The 14,893-nt window shown below is 43.4% G+C and overlaps 1 protein-coding gene across 1 annotated transcript in view; it reads left to right on the forward strand.

Moving 5' to 3' along the window:
- The window catches only part of TENM1 (teneurin transmembrane protein 1), a 1,327,579-nt gene that overhangs the window by 943,982 nt on the left and 368,704 nt on the right, over positions 1 to 14,893 (forward strand). The window contains exon 20 of the mRNA XM_086918499.1: positions 7,868 to 8,117. Within this exon, the coding sequence (XP_086774625.1) occupies positions 7,868 to 8,117 (250 nt within the window). The remainder of the gene's footprint in view (positions 1 to 7,867; positions 8,118 to 14,893) is intronic.

Below are 14,893 nucleotides of genomic sequence, written 5' to 3' on the forward strand. Positions count from 1 at the left end.
TAAGCCAAAGGTTAGCCCGTCTGCGCCTGTCCGCGCCTCGGACGCGATGGACGCAGGACGGGCTACCTTACAGGTTTGGAGTCCAGATAAAACAGCAATGGTGTATACTCGAGAGAGTCTGCTGGCGCTCCGCCCGCTGGTTGAGGTGGGGCTGAGGTGTGTAACAATGGATCCAGTTAGCCTTAATCCCTGCTCTGCTTGCGGTTTTTATTGCAGTACTAATCAGATTACTTCACCAGGTTCTATCTTAGGTCCAGGTTCTATCTTTGCTGCTTTAATTAATGCTCGTTCCATGAGTAAACACACAGCTGAGATATTTTCGCTATTGGAAGATGGTACACTGGACCTGCTGTTTATAACAGAAACTTGGCTCAATTGCTCATGTGCCCCTGACATTGAACTGGCCATCCCCAGAGGGTTCAAGATCCGGAGGAAAGATAGAGCCAGTGGTAGGGGTGGCGGACTGGCCATTATCTTTAGGGAATCATGGGTCCTCAATATTGAAATTACTGATGAGATAGCTGAGGGGGAGATTGTGAATTTTTCTTTGGTTTTGTCGCCTCATTTTATATTGTGAGGTTCCCTTATTTATCGACCACCAGGCCCCTCGGGTCCTTTTCTTAAAGCTCTTTTGGAGACGCTGGTTCCTCGTGCAGTGAGGTTTTCGCGTTTTCTACTGCTTGGCGATCTGAATATTCATGTTGATCGCTCTGAACTGCAGGAAAGCAAGATTTTGCATGATTCTTTTGACTTGGCTTCGCTTACCTAATGGGTCTCTTCCCCCACACATACGGGTGGGCATACTTTGGATGTTATTTGTTCTAACTTTCCCCTGAAGGTCGAGGCCCCTCAAATCCTTACTTGGACTGATCATCGGCTGATTAGATTTACATGGTCGGCCATGAAAGATACGCCCAAGTCTTGCAGTAACATGCACCCCCAAAGATCAACATAGGCAATTTTACTGCCTGGCTTGACCAAAATAGGCCTATTCTGGGGACTGAGTTAGATTCTGCACTTCAATCCTTCGATGGGTGGGTGGGAGCAGGGATGTCTGCCTCATCAAAAGGGTGCAATTCTAGTAGAGATAGGTCAACCCCCTCGCAACCTTGGTATTCGCCCCAATTACGCATACTTAAGCTTGCTTGTAAAAAATTGGAGCGGGTGTGGCGGGTGGCTTATTGCCCACAAGCCAAGGTGGCATACCGCACGACACAGCGGGAGTATTATGCCAGTATTAAACTGGCTAAATCTGAATACTTTGTCAATAGAATTGAGAAGGCCAATAATAACAGTCGTGAAATTTTTTCTATTGTCAAGAGTTTTCTCTCCCCCTGTGCAGAGCAAGTGTCGGTGAAGCCTTCTACTGAGTGGTTTGAGATTCTTTCTTCTTTTTTCTTAACGAAAATTGCCACAATACAGCAGAGTCTCAGAGTTGGTAATGGTGGGAGTAGAATTTTTGACAATGTCAGATCTAGAGCGTCTCCCACCTATATGATGGAGACATTTACCCCCACCCCCCTCAGTGGAGGACACTTTGGTAGCGATTAAGTCTTTGAGATCTGGCGCCCCTGGCGATACTTGCCCGGCTCGGGTGTTGGCTGTAGTGGCAGAATCAGTGGCAATGGAGGTTTCACAAATAATGGTTCTTTCCTTTAAGACATCTAAGGTTCCCGAGGAATGGAAACAGGCAAAGCTTCTTCCTTTGTTGAAGAAGACTGGAGCTGATCCTGCTGTGCCGGGCAATTATAGACCTATTTCCCTGCTTCCAGCCATGGCGAAAATTGGAGAGAAACTTGCTTTTCGTCAGTTGAATGCCTTTGTTGAATCTTCTGAGGCTCTCCACCCTGCTCAGTCCGGTTTTCGTGCAGCACATAGCGCGGAGTCAGCTCTGGTGGAGATCACAGAGGCTATTAGGGAGTGTTTGGACAGTGGCGGCAGAGCGGCTCTAATTTTACTGGACCTCTCTGCCGCGTTTGATACTGGCCCGCACTCTCTCCTTCTGACTCGATTGACTGAGATAGGTGTGGTGGGTTCAGCACTGGAATGGGTGAAATCTTTTCTGTCCGACAGGTCCCAGCAGGTTTGGATCCCGCCTTTCTCTTCCTTGGCTAAGCCTCTTACTACCGGGGTACCTCAGGGTTCTACATTGAGCCCCCTGCTTTTTAATGTTTACCTTACCCCGCTTATAGTGATGGCTGAACAAATGGGGGCCAAAATTATAGCGTACGCAGATGATACGCAACTATTATTTACATGGCCTGGTACAGAACTAGGTACTGAGGTTATCCGTTCCTGTCTTTCTTTGGTTTTCAGCTGGTTAGCAGCGGCACAGCTGAAATGTAACGAAGATAAAACAGAAATTCTATTGTACGGACAATTTCTGTCTAATTTTAGAGAACTCCTGTGTTCTTAGGATTTTCCCCAGCCAAGTTCACTTACCATCCCTGCAAAAAATTTGGGAGTTTGGTTTGGGGAGGATCTGAGGCTCGAGGCACACATAAAGAAACTTACAGGGGTGTGCTTCGGGTCTCTTAAGGCTATGAGAAAGTTCTTTCCATATCTTCCTTCTTCGGCAAGAGAATCGATCGCGAGGGCCTTAATACTATCACGGCTCGATTATGCCAACTCTCTACTCAGCGGAACCCCAGCTTTTCTAGTCGCCAGATTACAGATTATTCAAAATGCGACGGCGAGACTTCTCTGTAATGTGCCCAGTAGAGAGAGTGTACGAATTCATCTGAAAGAACTACATTGGCTGCCAGTATCACGAAGGATTACTTTTAAAATCCTGACACTAGCATTTAAAGCAGTCAATGACCTTGGGCCTTCCTATCTGAAGAAAAGATTTAGCCGCTATACCCCCACTCGATCTCTACGTTCTGCTGATCGTAATTGGTTGAGCATACCTCGCTTTCGGCGAGTGCGCCTTGGAGGCCAGTCGATTGCTGTCCTTGCAGCTTCTGCTTGGAACACTCTGCCATTGTTTTTAAGATCAATCCAGAATTTTGCACCTTTTAAGAAGGCACTGAAAACTCATCTTTTTAGATCTGCTTACTAGATTATTTTTTCTGCTTCTCTTTTGCTTGTTTTTCTCCTTTCGCGCCAGGATACTCTGGTAGTAACAGAGCGCGTAATAAAACAGCTAAAAATAAATAAATAAAAATAAAATAAATAAATCACATTAAAATGTTTGTAAGAAAGAGATTGGTGAAAACAGAAAAACTGGTATTAAAACAGCATACTTTGTTTCTGATTAAAATAATGAAAATACATTGTATAACATAAATGTGAAAAACCTTGTATGCTTTTATCAAGGATGATACAATTTTTTTTTTTACTTTCTAGAGATTTACAGCTAGTGAAATCGAACTTGATTGTAAGCTGTCCACGATTTTGTATGGGTGTGATAAAAGGTTTGTGGAGAATAGTGTAATGCATTAGCAGTTATATCACTAACATTTAACTGCAGTTGAAGTTGACTAGTTCATTCAAGAGATCGTTTGTAATGCATTTTAGCAGTGGCAGGTGTAATGATGAAGATATAAATGAGCTATTTGGTCCTGATTTGTTATTCCTCAAACCTTGTATTCTTCCAACGTACATTTGAATTTATAGAAGCAGAAATGTAATGAATAAAACCATACTGGGGTGAATTTTAGTTGTTTCGAAAGTTTTCAAGCAAAGCGTCTCCTCAGTATCTGTTGTGCTCTGAAAGCCCCGGAAGTTAAACACAAAAAACCTTTTCTTTGACAATGGCAGATGGGCATGGGTGGCGTGAGGTGTTGATGGCAATCAAAAATTTAAAGATCCCTATAAAAAATAACAGGTTGAACACAAACATAAAACAATGACAGATGAGGGAAGCGTGAGGAAGCTGTCTTTAACCCCTTCCATGCTGATGACGGCCGGGAGCCGTCATGGCACACAGTGCTCGTGTGCTGATGACGGCTCCCGGCCGTCATGACCGCACCCGAGATAGGAATGTGCCGCACAGGCGCAGAATCGCGGCCACGCCCAAGGGGTTAAAGTAAAGGAAATCAAAGGCAGCATGATAGGAGACCGTGTTTAAATAAGGAGGCAATATCACATCAAGATGGATCAGAGAGATAACCTCAGTGTTGACATCTTTGACTTCATCACAAATCTGTTGTGCATCTGCATTAAGGTGCAGAACGGAGGGAGCTGTGTGCCTTGGTAGCATTACAGGTTAGTGCATGCGCAGCAGACTGCACAGCTCGGAGCACAGACCCGTGGTAGTCGTCTTTGTTTCTGAGGTGCTATGTCTGGAGCTCATTCACCAACCCGGAGAGTTAGTGGGTAAAAAGGAATGAGTTAAGAAGAAATACTATCATCAACTGCACCAATTGTGATAAAGGCCATGATTAAAATTTGGGTAGGAATGTCGACAATGATTTCTAGAAGGAGTTCTAAACCTGAAAATGAATCTCATGGTGAATTTTCCATTGAGATAGTAAGGATGAGGAAGTTCCTCTAATGGATTCTTCCACACATTGAGGGGCATACTTATTATATCACGCAGCGCAGCACTCCGTCGTGCTACGCTGCATAATAGAGAAAGGGCAGGAATGTGCAGTACTTAACGTTAATGCAGACACTCTTGCATCATGGTGCAAGGGTGCCGGCGTTGTAAGCAAAATTGTTTTTGTGCAGGAAGGACACCTTGAAAACAATCCCCTGAGGCATTTTCCTTTTTCTATGTGTGATGTGGCCTAACGGCTAGAAGCTGGGGAACCGGGTTCAAGTCTCGGCAGGGACAGCTCCTTTGATTCTGGTCAAATCACTTAATCTCCCCATGCCTAACAAAATGAATGTGTCCGTCTGTAATGCAACTCGGGCTCATATAAAGTGCTCTTATACCTTGGGGTCAAGTTTGCGCTATATAAAACTTCCCAAAAAAAGAAAGAGGAAAAAACAAAGAGAAAAAAAACATATTTCCTCTTGTTACAGCTCACCTGAGAAGGCATAGCAGTGTTGGCACATTCCCAGGTCTTCCTATTATGAAATCTAGGAATGCATCAAACTCTATGGCTTTTGCATGGGAACACTCATACACCACCCATGAAACGCCTGCCTGGGGCAGAATAACACATCGCAGCGATTTGCGCAGCATTGCAATATTCTGGATTCATCATGCGACTCAGGACCACGCAATGTGACTTTGTGTGGCTTGATAAATAGCAACTCAAAGGTTGCCTCTCTTTTGCACCCCAGTGTATAGTGCTAAAAAAGATGCAACCCTTGATGTCTGCAACTCACAGCTTCCAACCAATCTGACAACCTATTGAATAAATAAATACTGCAGGCCTGATTTGCAAAGGTAAACTTGCACATTAGTGTAAGTTTACATTTTTGGAGTATTCACAAAACTGCATTTTAATAGTAAGTTTATGAGTGCGGAGACTCAGCAGTTAAGGGGGAGCACACCGTACATAAAAAGATAGGCCTGTCGGAGTCTCAGCTCCCGTAAACTTATTATGAAAATACAGTTTTGTGATTACTGAAAAGGCATAAACTTAAACAAACGTGTACGTTTATCTTTGTGAATCAGGCCCAGCATGTTTGTCTCTGCAATAAATACAGATGTTTCCAAACTTTCAGGTATGTTGTTATTTTGTGTTAATCAAAATTCTCTAATAGTTGTTCCATCTCATATCTATGGTACTCTTATATCAACCATTGCTTTCTCACTGAACTAATGTAAGAAAGCTTAAGCTGATGAGATTCAGTACACTACCCTCCCACTTGTTACGCCCCTCCAACTTCTTGCCCACCTGGAATCCTTTCTTATGTTCCTTGAGTATCTGCCTTTATGTTCAGTGCGGGTGCGGTATATCGAGTAGGAAATATCGTGATGCCGAAATATTGAGGACCAAAATATCAAAAAGTAACTATGTGCTTCACATATATGTGCCTCATTCATATCTATACATGCGCAGTTAGGCATAAAAATGGATACATATTTGTTGATATTTGTGTTCTTCGTATTTTGACTACAATAGTCAGGTGTAACAGTATCCCTTATATCCCTTACTTGATATTCTGGAACCATACCTTGCAGTGCTGTGCTGCTATCAACCCATGTTAACTACTTCGATGCTGATGACGGAACCGCTCCGTCATCAGCTGCGGTTGGGCTGTGCTGATGACGGAGCGGTTCCGTCATGGCCTGGCCGCCGCGCCTGCGCGGCGCTGATTTCGCGCCTGCGCGGCGCGTTCTATTAGGCGGGCGGGGCCATGACGGAACCGCTCCGTCACGAGCACAGCCCAACCGCGGCTGGTGATGGAGCGGTTCTGTCACCAGCATGCGGCCGTCGCGCGGCCGCCCAGCCCTCTTAGCGCTGCGGCGGAATAGCCGCCGCAGCGATGGGGTTAAAGCTGTACAAAACAAATACCTTTACATGCATGCATCGACAGTGCTGTGGGTTTCCTTATTACTACTACTACAAGTGGGGTTCAAGGCTTAATTTAATGTGCACGGGGACATTTATAAGAGGGGCCACGCTTTCTTGGAGAGAGGAACATTATGATTGTGATCAGATCAATGAGGAGTGGCCAGTGGAAGCAGCTGTTTGGCTTGCCCTTTACTGGCCCTGGCACTGCCCCAGCAGCCTCCAACAGAGAGTGTTGCCACATTTCTAAGTGTGTCTCGTACTCGTTTGCAAGCTGTCACAAATCCAAATCAGGCATGAAAAATAAATTAACACATTGTATACAAACATTAGGAAAGGCTGTTCAGTAAACTTTACAGAGAGTAGATGTGAAAATGAATTATTTTGTTTAAGCATCACAGATTTTAAACATCCAATTTAACTTGTAGTTTTGAATTGCTGTCAATCCATTGCTTTTGCTGTGCATATTGTTGCATGAAACTTGCTTACTGTTATTAGTGTTATAAGCATGTCTTATTTTCAAAAAGGCATTCCTGTATGTTCTATTGTACCTCTACTATGTAAGCCTTCTTTTATGAGAGGCAAAATGATGTACTGACCAATGAGACACCAGAGCTTTTTTTGAATGTTTTTCCGTAGTGATCTGCAAGAAATGTAGCTAGATTGAATAGATGCTAACTAGATTTTTGTTTGTATGCTTTATATGATGTCATGTACTATTATGGGCTTTGTGCATGCCCTCAATGTGGGGGGGGGGGGGGTGTCACTGAAGGATCAGTGAGAATCTCCATACTCCTCCCAAAAAGCACTGCACTTTGTGTGCCACAGCATCTTTGGCGAACAAATTGTGCATCCCTTTAATGCCATTTTGCATATGCACCTGTGTCAGAAATCTGACCTAGTGACACAAACATGTGGTGATATCATTTGCATAGGACCATGCCAGCACTCAAATGAGGGAATACCCTCTTCGTTTTGCACTGACTCAGTATATGCACCCATGTGAGATGCATTGTCAAAGTATTGCACTTTTGTATCGTGAAAGTGCACATGCAGCACTTAAAGATTTTCTAGTACAGGAGCACTTTTTTGTCAACCAGTGACCTCGTCTCCAAATTTGAAATCAACAATGTATTCCTCAAGCGACATTTTATTCCCAGTCCTTCGTCATCCCCTGCAGCCAACTATTTTTGGGAGTCTAAGTCCCTTGTGTCTGCTTACCTCACATAATTCTGCCGTTTACTTTACAGTATGTGTGCGCAAGCGTACCTCTCAGAGAAAGCCGTCTGTAACCACAAAATGACATTGATTGAACGTTGTCGGTCAATGAGGTGCTCGCCAAAGTTTTCTCTGTCTGGTGCAGGGTTAGAACTCAAGTATGTGGGAAGCAGGATTTCGAAACAGCAGATGGTTCCCCTCATTATAACCATATATTTAAAATGTGTTCTTTCCAGGCATACTGCACAAAGGAGATGGAGAAAACATGTTCATTTCGCAGCAACCTCCCGTCATTTCAACTGTTATTGGCAGCGGCCTGCAGAGAAGCCTTTCCTGCTCCAACTGCAACGGCCCCGCGCACAGCAGCAAGCTGTTCGCCCCCGTGGCCCTGGCGTGTGGCCCTGACGGCAGCGTCTACATTGGAGACTTTAACTTCGTAAGGCGAGTTTTCCCCTCAGGAAACGTCATCAGCGTCCTGGAACTGCGGTAAGACAGCCCGAGCGTTCTAGTGTCTGTGCTCGCGTCTAGTATACGTAACAACTCCGTTTGAGGCCATTTAAATATGTCTGTGCTGAGAAGAGTGCGGAAGCCGGCAGCGTGAGTTTAAAATGAAGTATAGATGGAGGAGGGAGCAGCAGATGGCGTCTGCTCTGCGAGCTGATTGTGGAATGATTTCTTCTGGCGCGGCCCAGATTCTGGCCCACTGATAACCTGTGTGAAATCCTCTTTACTTTTTTTTATATCCCCTTCGGGACCTGCTGGTGTTAGAGTGTAGACTGAGTCTATTTGAACACTCGTGCGCCTGAATCCTCTTGGCACAAAGAGAGAAAAGGGTGAAATAAATGTCAGTGCTTGGAATCAGACCAAGTTTCCTTAGCTGAAAGAATAGGATATTCGTAGCAATGGTCCTGAATTTTGAGGTTTTGCAAATACAGGTCAGGAACCGACGCTGTGTGCTCCAGTGTCAAAGGTTAGAGCAGTGAAACAATACCTGCTTTGTGCTCACACGATTTTTAGGTCGTACCTGGGCAGCGCATACACTTCTCTGCGGGGCATGCACTCATGCAGTATTCATGTATGGCCTTAAAGCCCCGCCCATAATTTTCATTGGCTTGTGTCACTGTCCTTTGTGAATGCTGGCTTTTGAAACGTTAATAGGCTTGTTACCGCCGTGTCTTAATTTGTAACCTCCCATGAGGACTGGCCTTTTACTTCTGTTGTTACACGGTATGTCTTGTTTAATCTGTAAGCACTATTTTCTTTAATGAGTTTCTTCTACTGCAGGAACCACATGCTTTCCTACAACATTCAGTGCGCCATGCGCGCTTCTACTTTCCAAGCAGCCCAGGACAATGGCGGCTGCTTCTTTGATGGGAAATAGGTCTCACATTTACAAGACTTGGCGCTATTGGCATTGTAAATAACAATGCCTTTTATTTATGTGTTAATTATCAAAACAGATAAATAAAAGGCATTCAGCTAGATGCATCAAGCGAAATACCGTTCGCAAAGGGGCAGATTCTCAGAATCTGCCCCTCTGCGACCGGTATTTATGCATTTAGGATGCATCATCCCAAATGCATAAATCACTATTTGCAATTGCATTTAAGGAATTTCAAATTGAGATTCCTTAAATGCAATGCATAATGTAAAATAGCTAGCAATCTCACTGATAGGGTCGCTATTTACCGTGAAATCAAACTTCATGGTAAATAGCGAAAACTGTGAAAAATGCACTAAAGTGCATCTTTCAAAGTTGTATGTTACACACACACACATGTCCTTGGGACATGTGTGTGCGCAATACCAGTGTCAAGGTCAATTTAAGGGGTGCAACAGGGTGTCCTTTGGACACCCGTCACCATTGAGATTGCATTCTCAAATTGCGATTAGCTAATTGCTAATCGCAAATTGAGAATTCCTCCCCATTCATTCCTATGGGCCTCTTGGCCCATAGGAATCACTGAGATGTCATTCCTTGTTTGCGAATCGCACTCTACGAGTCGCAGATAAGGAATATTTAGGAATTGCTAATATTTTAGCAAATCCTACATGCATCTGATTTTGCGAGTCACTAAATGCGAATCCTTAAACTTCGCATTAAGGACTCGCAAAATCAAACGTTGATGCATCTAGCAACATTTTAGACAAGGAAAGTGGGAGATTTAAAAATATAATCCGGAGAATATTTCTCCCATTGATGTCTATTAAGGGAGAGGCAAATTCAGGGAGGGGACAACCAGTAGAAAGCTATTTTGGGCTTTAAAAATCGGGAATACAAATATATATTGTTTTCCAATTTTTTTATACTGCAAGCTCGACCCGAAAGGTTTGGAGTGTTTCACATAGGCCCCAGTTACATTACACAAGGACACATTCATTTTTTTTTTTTAGGCATGGGTAGATTAGGTCATTTTGCCCAGACTCACAGGATGGTGGCATGGTGGTACACCAATAAAACAGAAGTTGACACAGGTGACTTGTTAGAATAAGTTTTCTCCATAGAACAACTCCATCCATCACTCACCTTTAACTGTGTCCCAACACCAACTGCCCATGTAACATTCCACTAACCATACATCAACAACTAGTAGAGTTCCGCATGCTACTGTTAAACCCCAAGATACCACACATCTCCCTTTCTACACCAAACATAAAAACAATGTACAATCCAATATAACATAAGACTATACAATAAACAATTCATATATAAATAACAAAATCTTTGAATCATTCAGGACTCCGGTTTTTTATTCAATCCTCTTAGTTGCTTACGCCTTGTTTCTTCCACAATTTCTTCAAGTATTTTTTGACAAAGTCCATTTGTAACCTTTACAACTTTCAGTGGCTTGCTGTACTTGGAATACTGCTAATGAGTGACAGGAGTCCTGATCTTCACAACATCACCAACTTCAACACACAGCCTTAACTGCATTCCTCTTTCAATCTTTTCACTCTATTCTGTCACTCTTCATCTTCAACAAACCCCGCTTTCCCCTTATATTAATTTGTCCACGATAGTGACAACATGGATTTAGCTTTCCTCCCTCCGAACAATTTAAAAGGAGTTCTACCACTGGTTCCATGAGGAGTAAGCCTGTAAGCTGCCAATCAATTTGCAAGTTCAATTTTCTAGTCTTTTCCAGCTCCTTGCTACCTGTATAGCCTCTTTTATAATTTGATTTAGTCTTTTCACCATGCTGTTAGTTTCTAGGTGATAAAGAGTGGACTTCTTGTGTTTAGTACCTCGTTAATAAAATTACTCATCTCTCTTGATACAAACTAAACTCATTATTTGTTAACACAGACACTGACAAATCTTCTCTCGCAAAGACTTCAGAAAAAAACTCAGCCACTCCCTCAGAGTTGACATCATTCACAACTTTCACTTCTGGCCATCTTGAAAACAGATCCACCAGCACAATAATGAACTTTCCTTGTGCCACTCAAGTTAATGGTCCCATTATACCCACAGCAGTCTCATCCCATGCTCTCTTATGTCATTTTCAAATTGCCATGGGCTATTCTCTGGTCTTACATACTTTATCATTCAAACAACATTCCATGCACTTCCTCACTTCTCCCTCAATCACCTTACCCATCGCAGGCCACCAGTAACGCAAACGTAACTGCTTCTTAGTTCTGGAAATACCTTGATTACCCTAATGAGCCATACAAACCAATTTCTTCTGTATCGATTTAAAAGGAATTCATCTAGTTCTTCTGGACACTATACCTTCATCCAATGACAACTCTTCCTTATTATAACGAAAAGACCTCACTTCCTATTCCATCAGATTCTTCTCTCCCCAACCATTTTCCATCTTCATCATCACATTTTGCAGCAACCTATCTTCACAGACTTCTTTCTTCCACTCTTCCGTCTCCACAGTTACATGTGAGTAAGTGTTGTAGGAGTAAGAACAGTGATGGGAAAGTGTAGAAAGCTGGGTTTCTGTTACAGTAACACCCCCACTTTTTGCCAGATTTCTGATGCACTTTGTCTTGATGTGCCCTGGGTCCCTAACAATAAGGTACACAGGGCCTGTGTTTTTTCCCAAAGTCTCTTGTAAAAGGTACCATGGGTATCAAGGGCATTGTGACCAGGAAAGGCCTCTAAGGCCTGCGGCACATAATGTGCCACACTTAGAGGCCCTGTACCTTAACACCCACACACTGCCATTGCAGGCTGCGTGTTTTGGTGCAGAGAAAAGTGAAGAGTCGATATGGCACACATACCTGTGTATGTGAAAAAACTCCTAGGCAGTAACAAATGGAGAACAACCAGCATGAAATGACAGCAAAAGCAAACTAAAATTAAAATATCAGTTTAATAAACATATTTAAAAATCATACAATTTATAGTACGATAGTTGCCCTATAACAATAAAAAAAGGGGAATTAAAACATAATCCATACATAAAAATACAAACAGTTTATACACATTTGGGGGTTTCTAGCCCTAGAAACCAAATATTCAGTTGCAAATGGAGTCGACGCACGTTTCTGCGTAGGACACGCCTTCTTCAGGAGCCACAAGTGTTGTACATACAATAATCTGAAACATGTATAAAGAAAATTCCCAAATTAATCAATCACAATATTACATATACAAGTATTCTTCAAAACTTATTATTAAAATATTCAACATACTATAAAAACAATCCAAAGCTCATAACTGTCAAATAATTACAATACATTTCGTGTTGTTTTCCAAGACCTATTAAAATAGAAAATGTTGATGTTCAATTAATGAGTACACACATATTTAGACACACTGGTAATAACGGTGGGGGGGGCGGCAGCGGCTAAGGGCAAAGGGGAGAAAAGGATAAATACAGGAAATCAATGATTCAGTTACTAAATTTACAAATATAATACATAAAATAAGTTCTCTCAAAAAAAGAACGATATATATTGCCGTTTTCATCGAGTACAAATAAGATTCATGTTTCCTCATTTGTTTCACTTAACTGATGATACCAAATTCATATATGGACAGAATAAATGAGAGACTTACAATTAAGTAAAAACACACTGTATATATCGATAACCACACATACCTGTGTGCCATTCCTGCAACCTACTGCCTATGGTATAGTGAAGACACCCCTCTAGCTGGGTGCACTATAGCACTGGTGAGGGTACAGTTGCATGAGTACTGTACCCCTACAGTATCTAAGTGCATTCTTAGACATTGTAAGTGCAGTAAAGCCATAAAGGGTATATGGTCTGGGAGTTTGTCATTACGAACCCCATAGCACCATAATGGCTTTACTCAATTCTGGGAAGTTTGGTATCAAACTTTTCAGCATTATAAACCCACACTGATGCCAGTGTGAGATTTATTATACCATGCAATCAGAGGGCATTTTAGAGATGCCCCCTGAAACACGACCAGCCTCTGGTGGGTTCTCTGACTGGTAAACACCAGTCTGCCACCTTGGGACATGTTTCTGGACCCCTGGGTTGGGAGCCTTCTCTCCCTGGGCCCAGAAACAAAGCCTTTCCTGGGCGGAGGTAGTCACACCTTCCCCAGATCAGGAAGAGCCATCTGTGGCAGGGAGCTTTAAAGGCCTTCCAGCCTCTGTAATTTGACCCTCAGCCTCTCCTGCTATCAGAAGAAGACCCCCTTCCTGTCTCACCCTCCTTTTGGCAGGAGGGCAGGCAGGAGAAATTAGCACACCCCTGAAGGTGTGCCCATCTCTGTCAACTTTACCCCTCCGGTGGAGGAGGAGAGGTGAAGTCCACACTTCAGTGCCCGCCATTTTGCAGATGGCAGGCACTCTCCAATCAGGATTAGGGATTGTGCCCACTCCCCCACGTGGGGTGAGCAGACAGAGGGTGTAGTCACTTTATGGTCAGTAGCCCATTGGCTATTGACCTCGAGACGTTAAAAAACCACTTAAATACAATATTTAGGGGCAAACCTGAACCAAGAAGAGAGATTCCTGCAATCTACGAAGGAGGAAGAAAGAAGACGCCAAGCAGAGGAGATTGCAGAGAAGAACTGACTTTGCCCAAGCCCTACTGGCCCTTCTGCAGTTTCCAGAGATCCTGCATCAAAAATCACCTTGCGTTGCAGCCAGTGACCTCCAGAACCCCTGGGAGGACTGACTGCCTTCAACAAAGACCGGATCTCCTGTGAATAGCAGCTCTGTTCAAAGGAATCTCCAAAGCAAGACTCCGAGCCTGCTGAGGATAAAAATAACCTGACGCCTGGACCCACCACTGCACCCAATGCCAATGGCCCGAGTCCGAGTGGCCCACCGGTCCCAGCAAGTTCCCTCAGCGCTCCAGAATCCGTTTCCACTGTAGGTTGACACCTCCAAGTCTCCCCCTCTGACGTTGCCTGCAGCCTCTGCCCAGATATCACCACAACTGCGAGTTGCCTGGTAAGGTGAAATCCATCCTCAAAAAAACACTCCTGCATCCAGTCGCCGTGCACCCTGGAGAAGTGGACCTGAGGTGCACCTACGTCCCGAGCCCTCCAACTGACCTGCCCAGCTGTTGGTTCCTCTCTGAAGACTTCCTGGACCGAGCCTGCAGCCACAATCCAAAACAGGCAACTTCTATTGAAAACAATAGGGCACCCCACGCCAAAACAGCACCCTGCTGCAAATGTGGGTGCACTTTGTGTACTAACCTAAATCCCCCTTTGCCCTGAGCTTAAGTCCAGGAGCTTTGTTGGCCTGCTTGTGGCATCCTTGACCCTTGGGGAACCCTTGTTCGAACCCCAGAAACTCACCCATCAAGACCGTCTACTTACCTGCAAAACTATAACTCTATTTTCCTCCATAGGAGTGCATTGACTGTTTTTCTCTGAAAAACCTCTGAATGAGAGGAGGGAGTTTTGTTTGGGAACCTAAGACACTGTCTTTTGAGAAAAAATGTTTTACTTACCTTTTATCTAGGAAATGTCCCGGTGTGATATCTAGGCATATCGCACTGAGTACTTAAAGTAATCTAAAAAGTCATCCTACAGTACCTGAAAAGTAACTGAAAAGTAATCTCAACTGTTTCTAAATATTTGACCTACCTGTATACAAAAAAGTACATACAACTGCATTCAACTGTATTGTTTTTGCAAAGTATTATTTTACTTACCTGCACTAGGCCTGGCTTGATTCTAGAAATAAAATACAACTAAATAATATTTTAATACAAACACATTGTTCTGAGTTCAGTCTTTGAGTGTGTGACATAATTTCTTTCCAGAGTGTGTATAATAAATGCTTAACACTACCCTCTGATAAAGCCTT

This window comes from Lissotriton vulgaris, chromosome 4_1 (genome assembly GCF_964263255.1).
Source record: "Lissotriton vulgaris chromosome 4_1, aLisVul1.2, whole genome shotgun sequence".
Taxonomy (NCBI): domain Eukaryota; kingdom Metazoa; phylum Chordata; class Amphibia; order Caudata; family Salamandridae; genus Lissotriton; species Lissotriton vulgaris.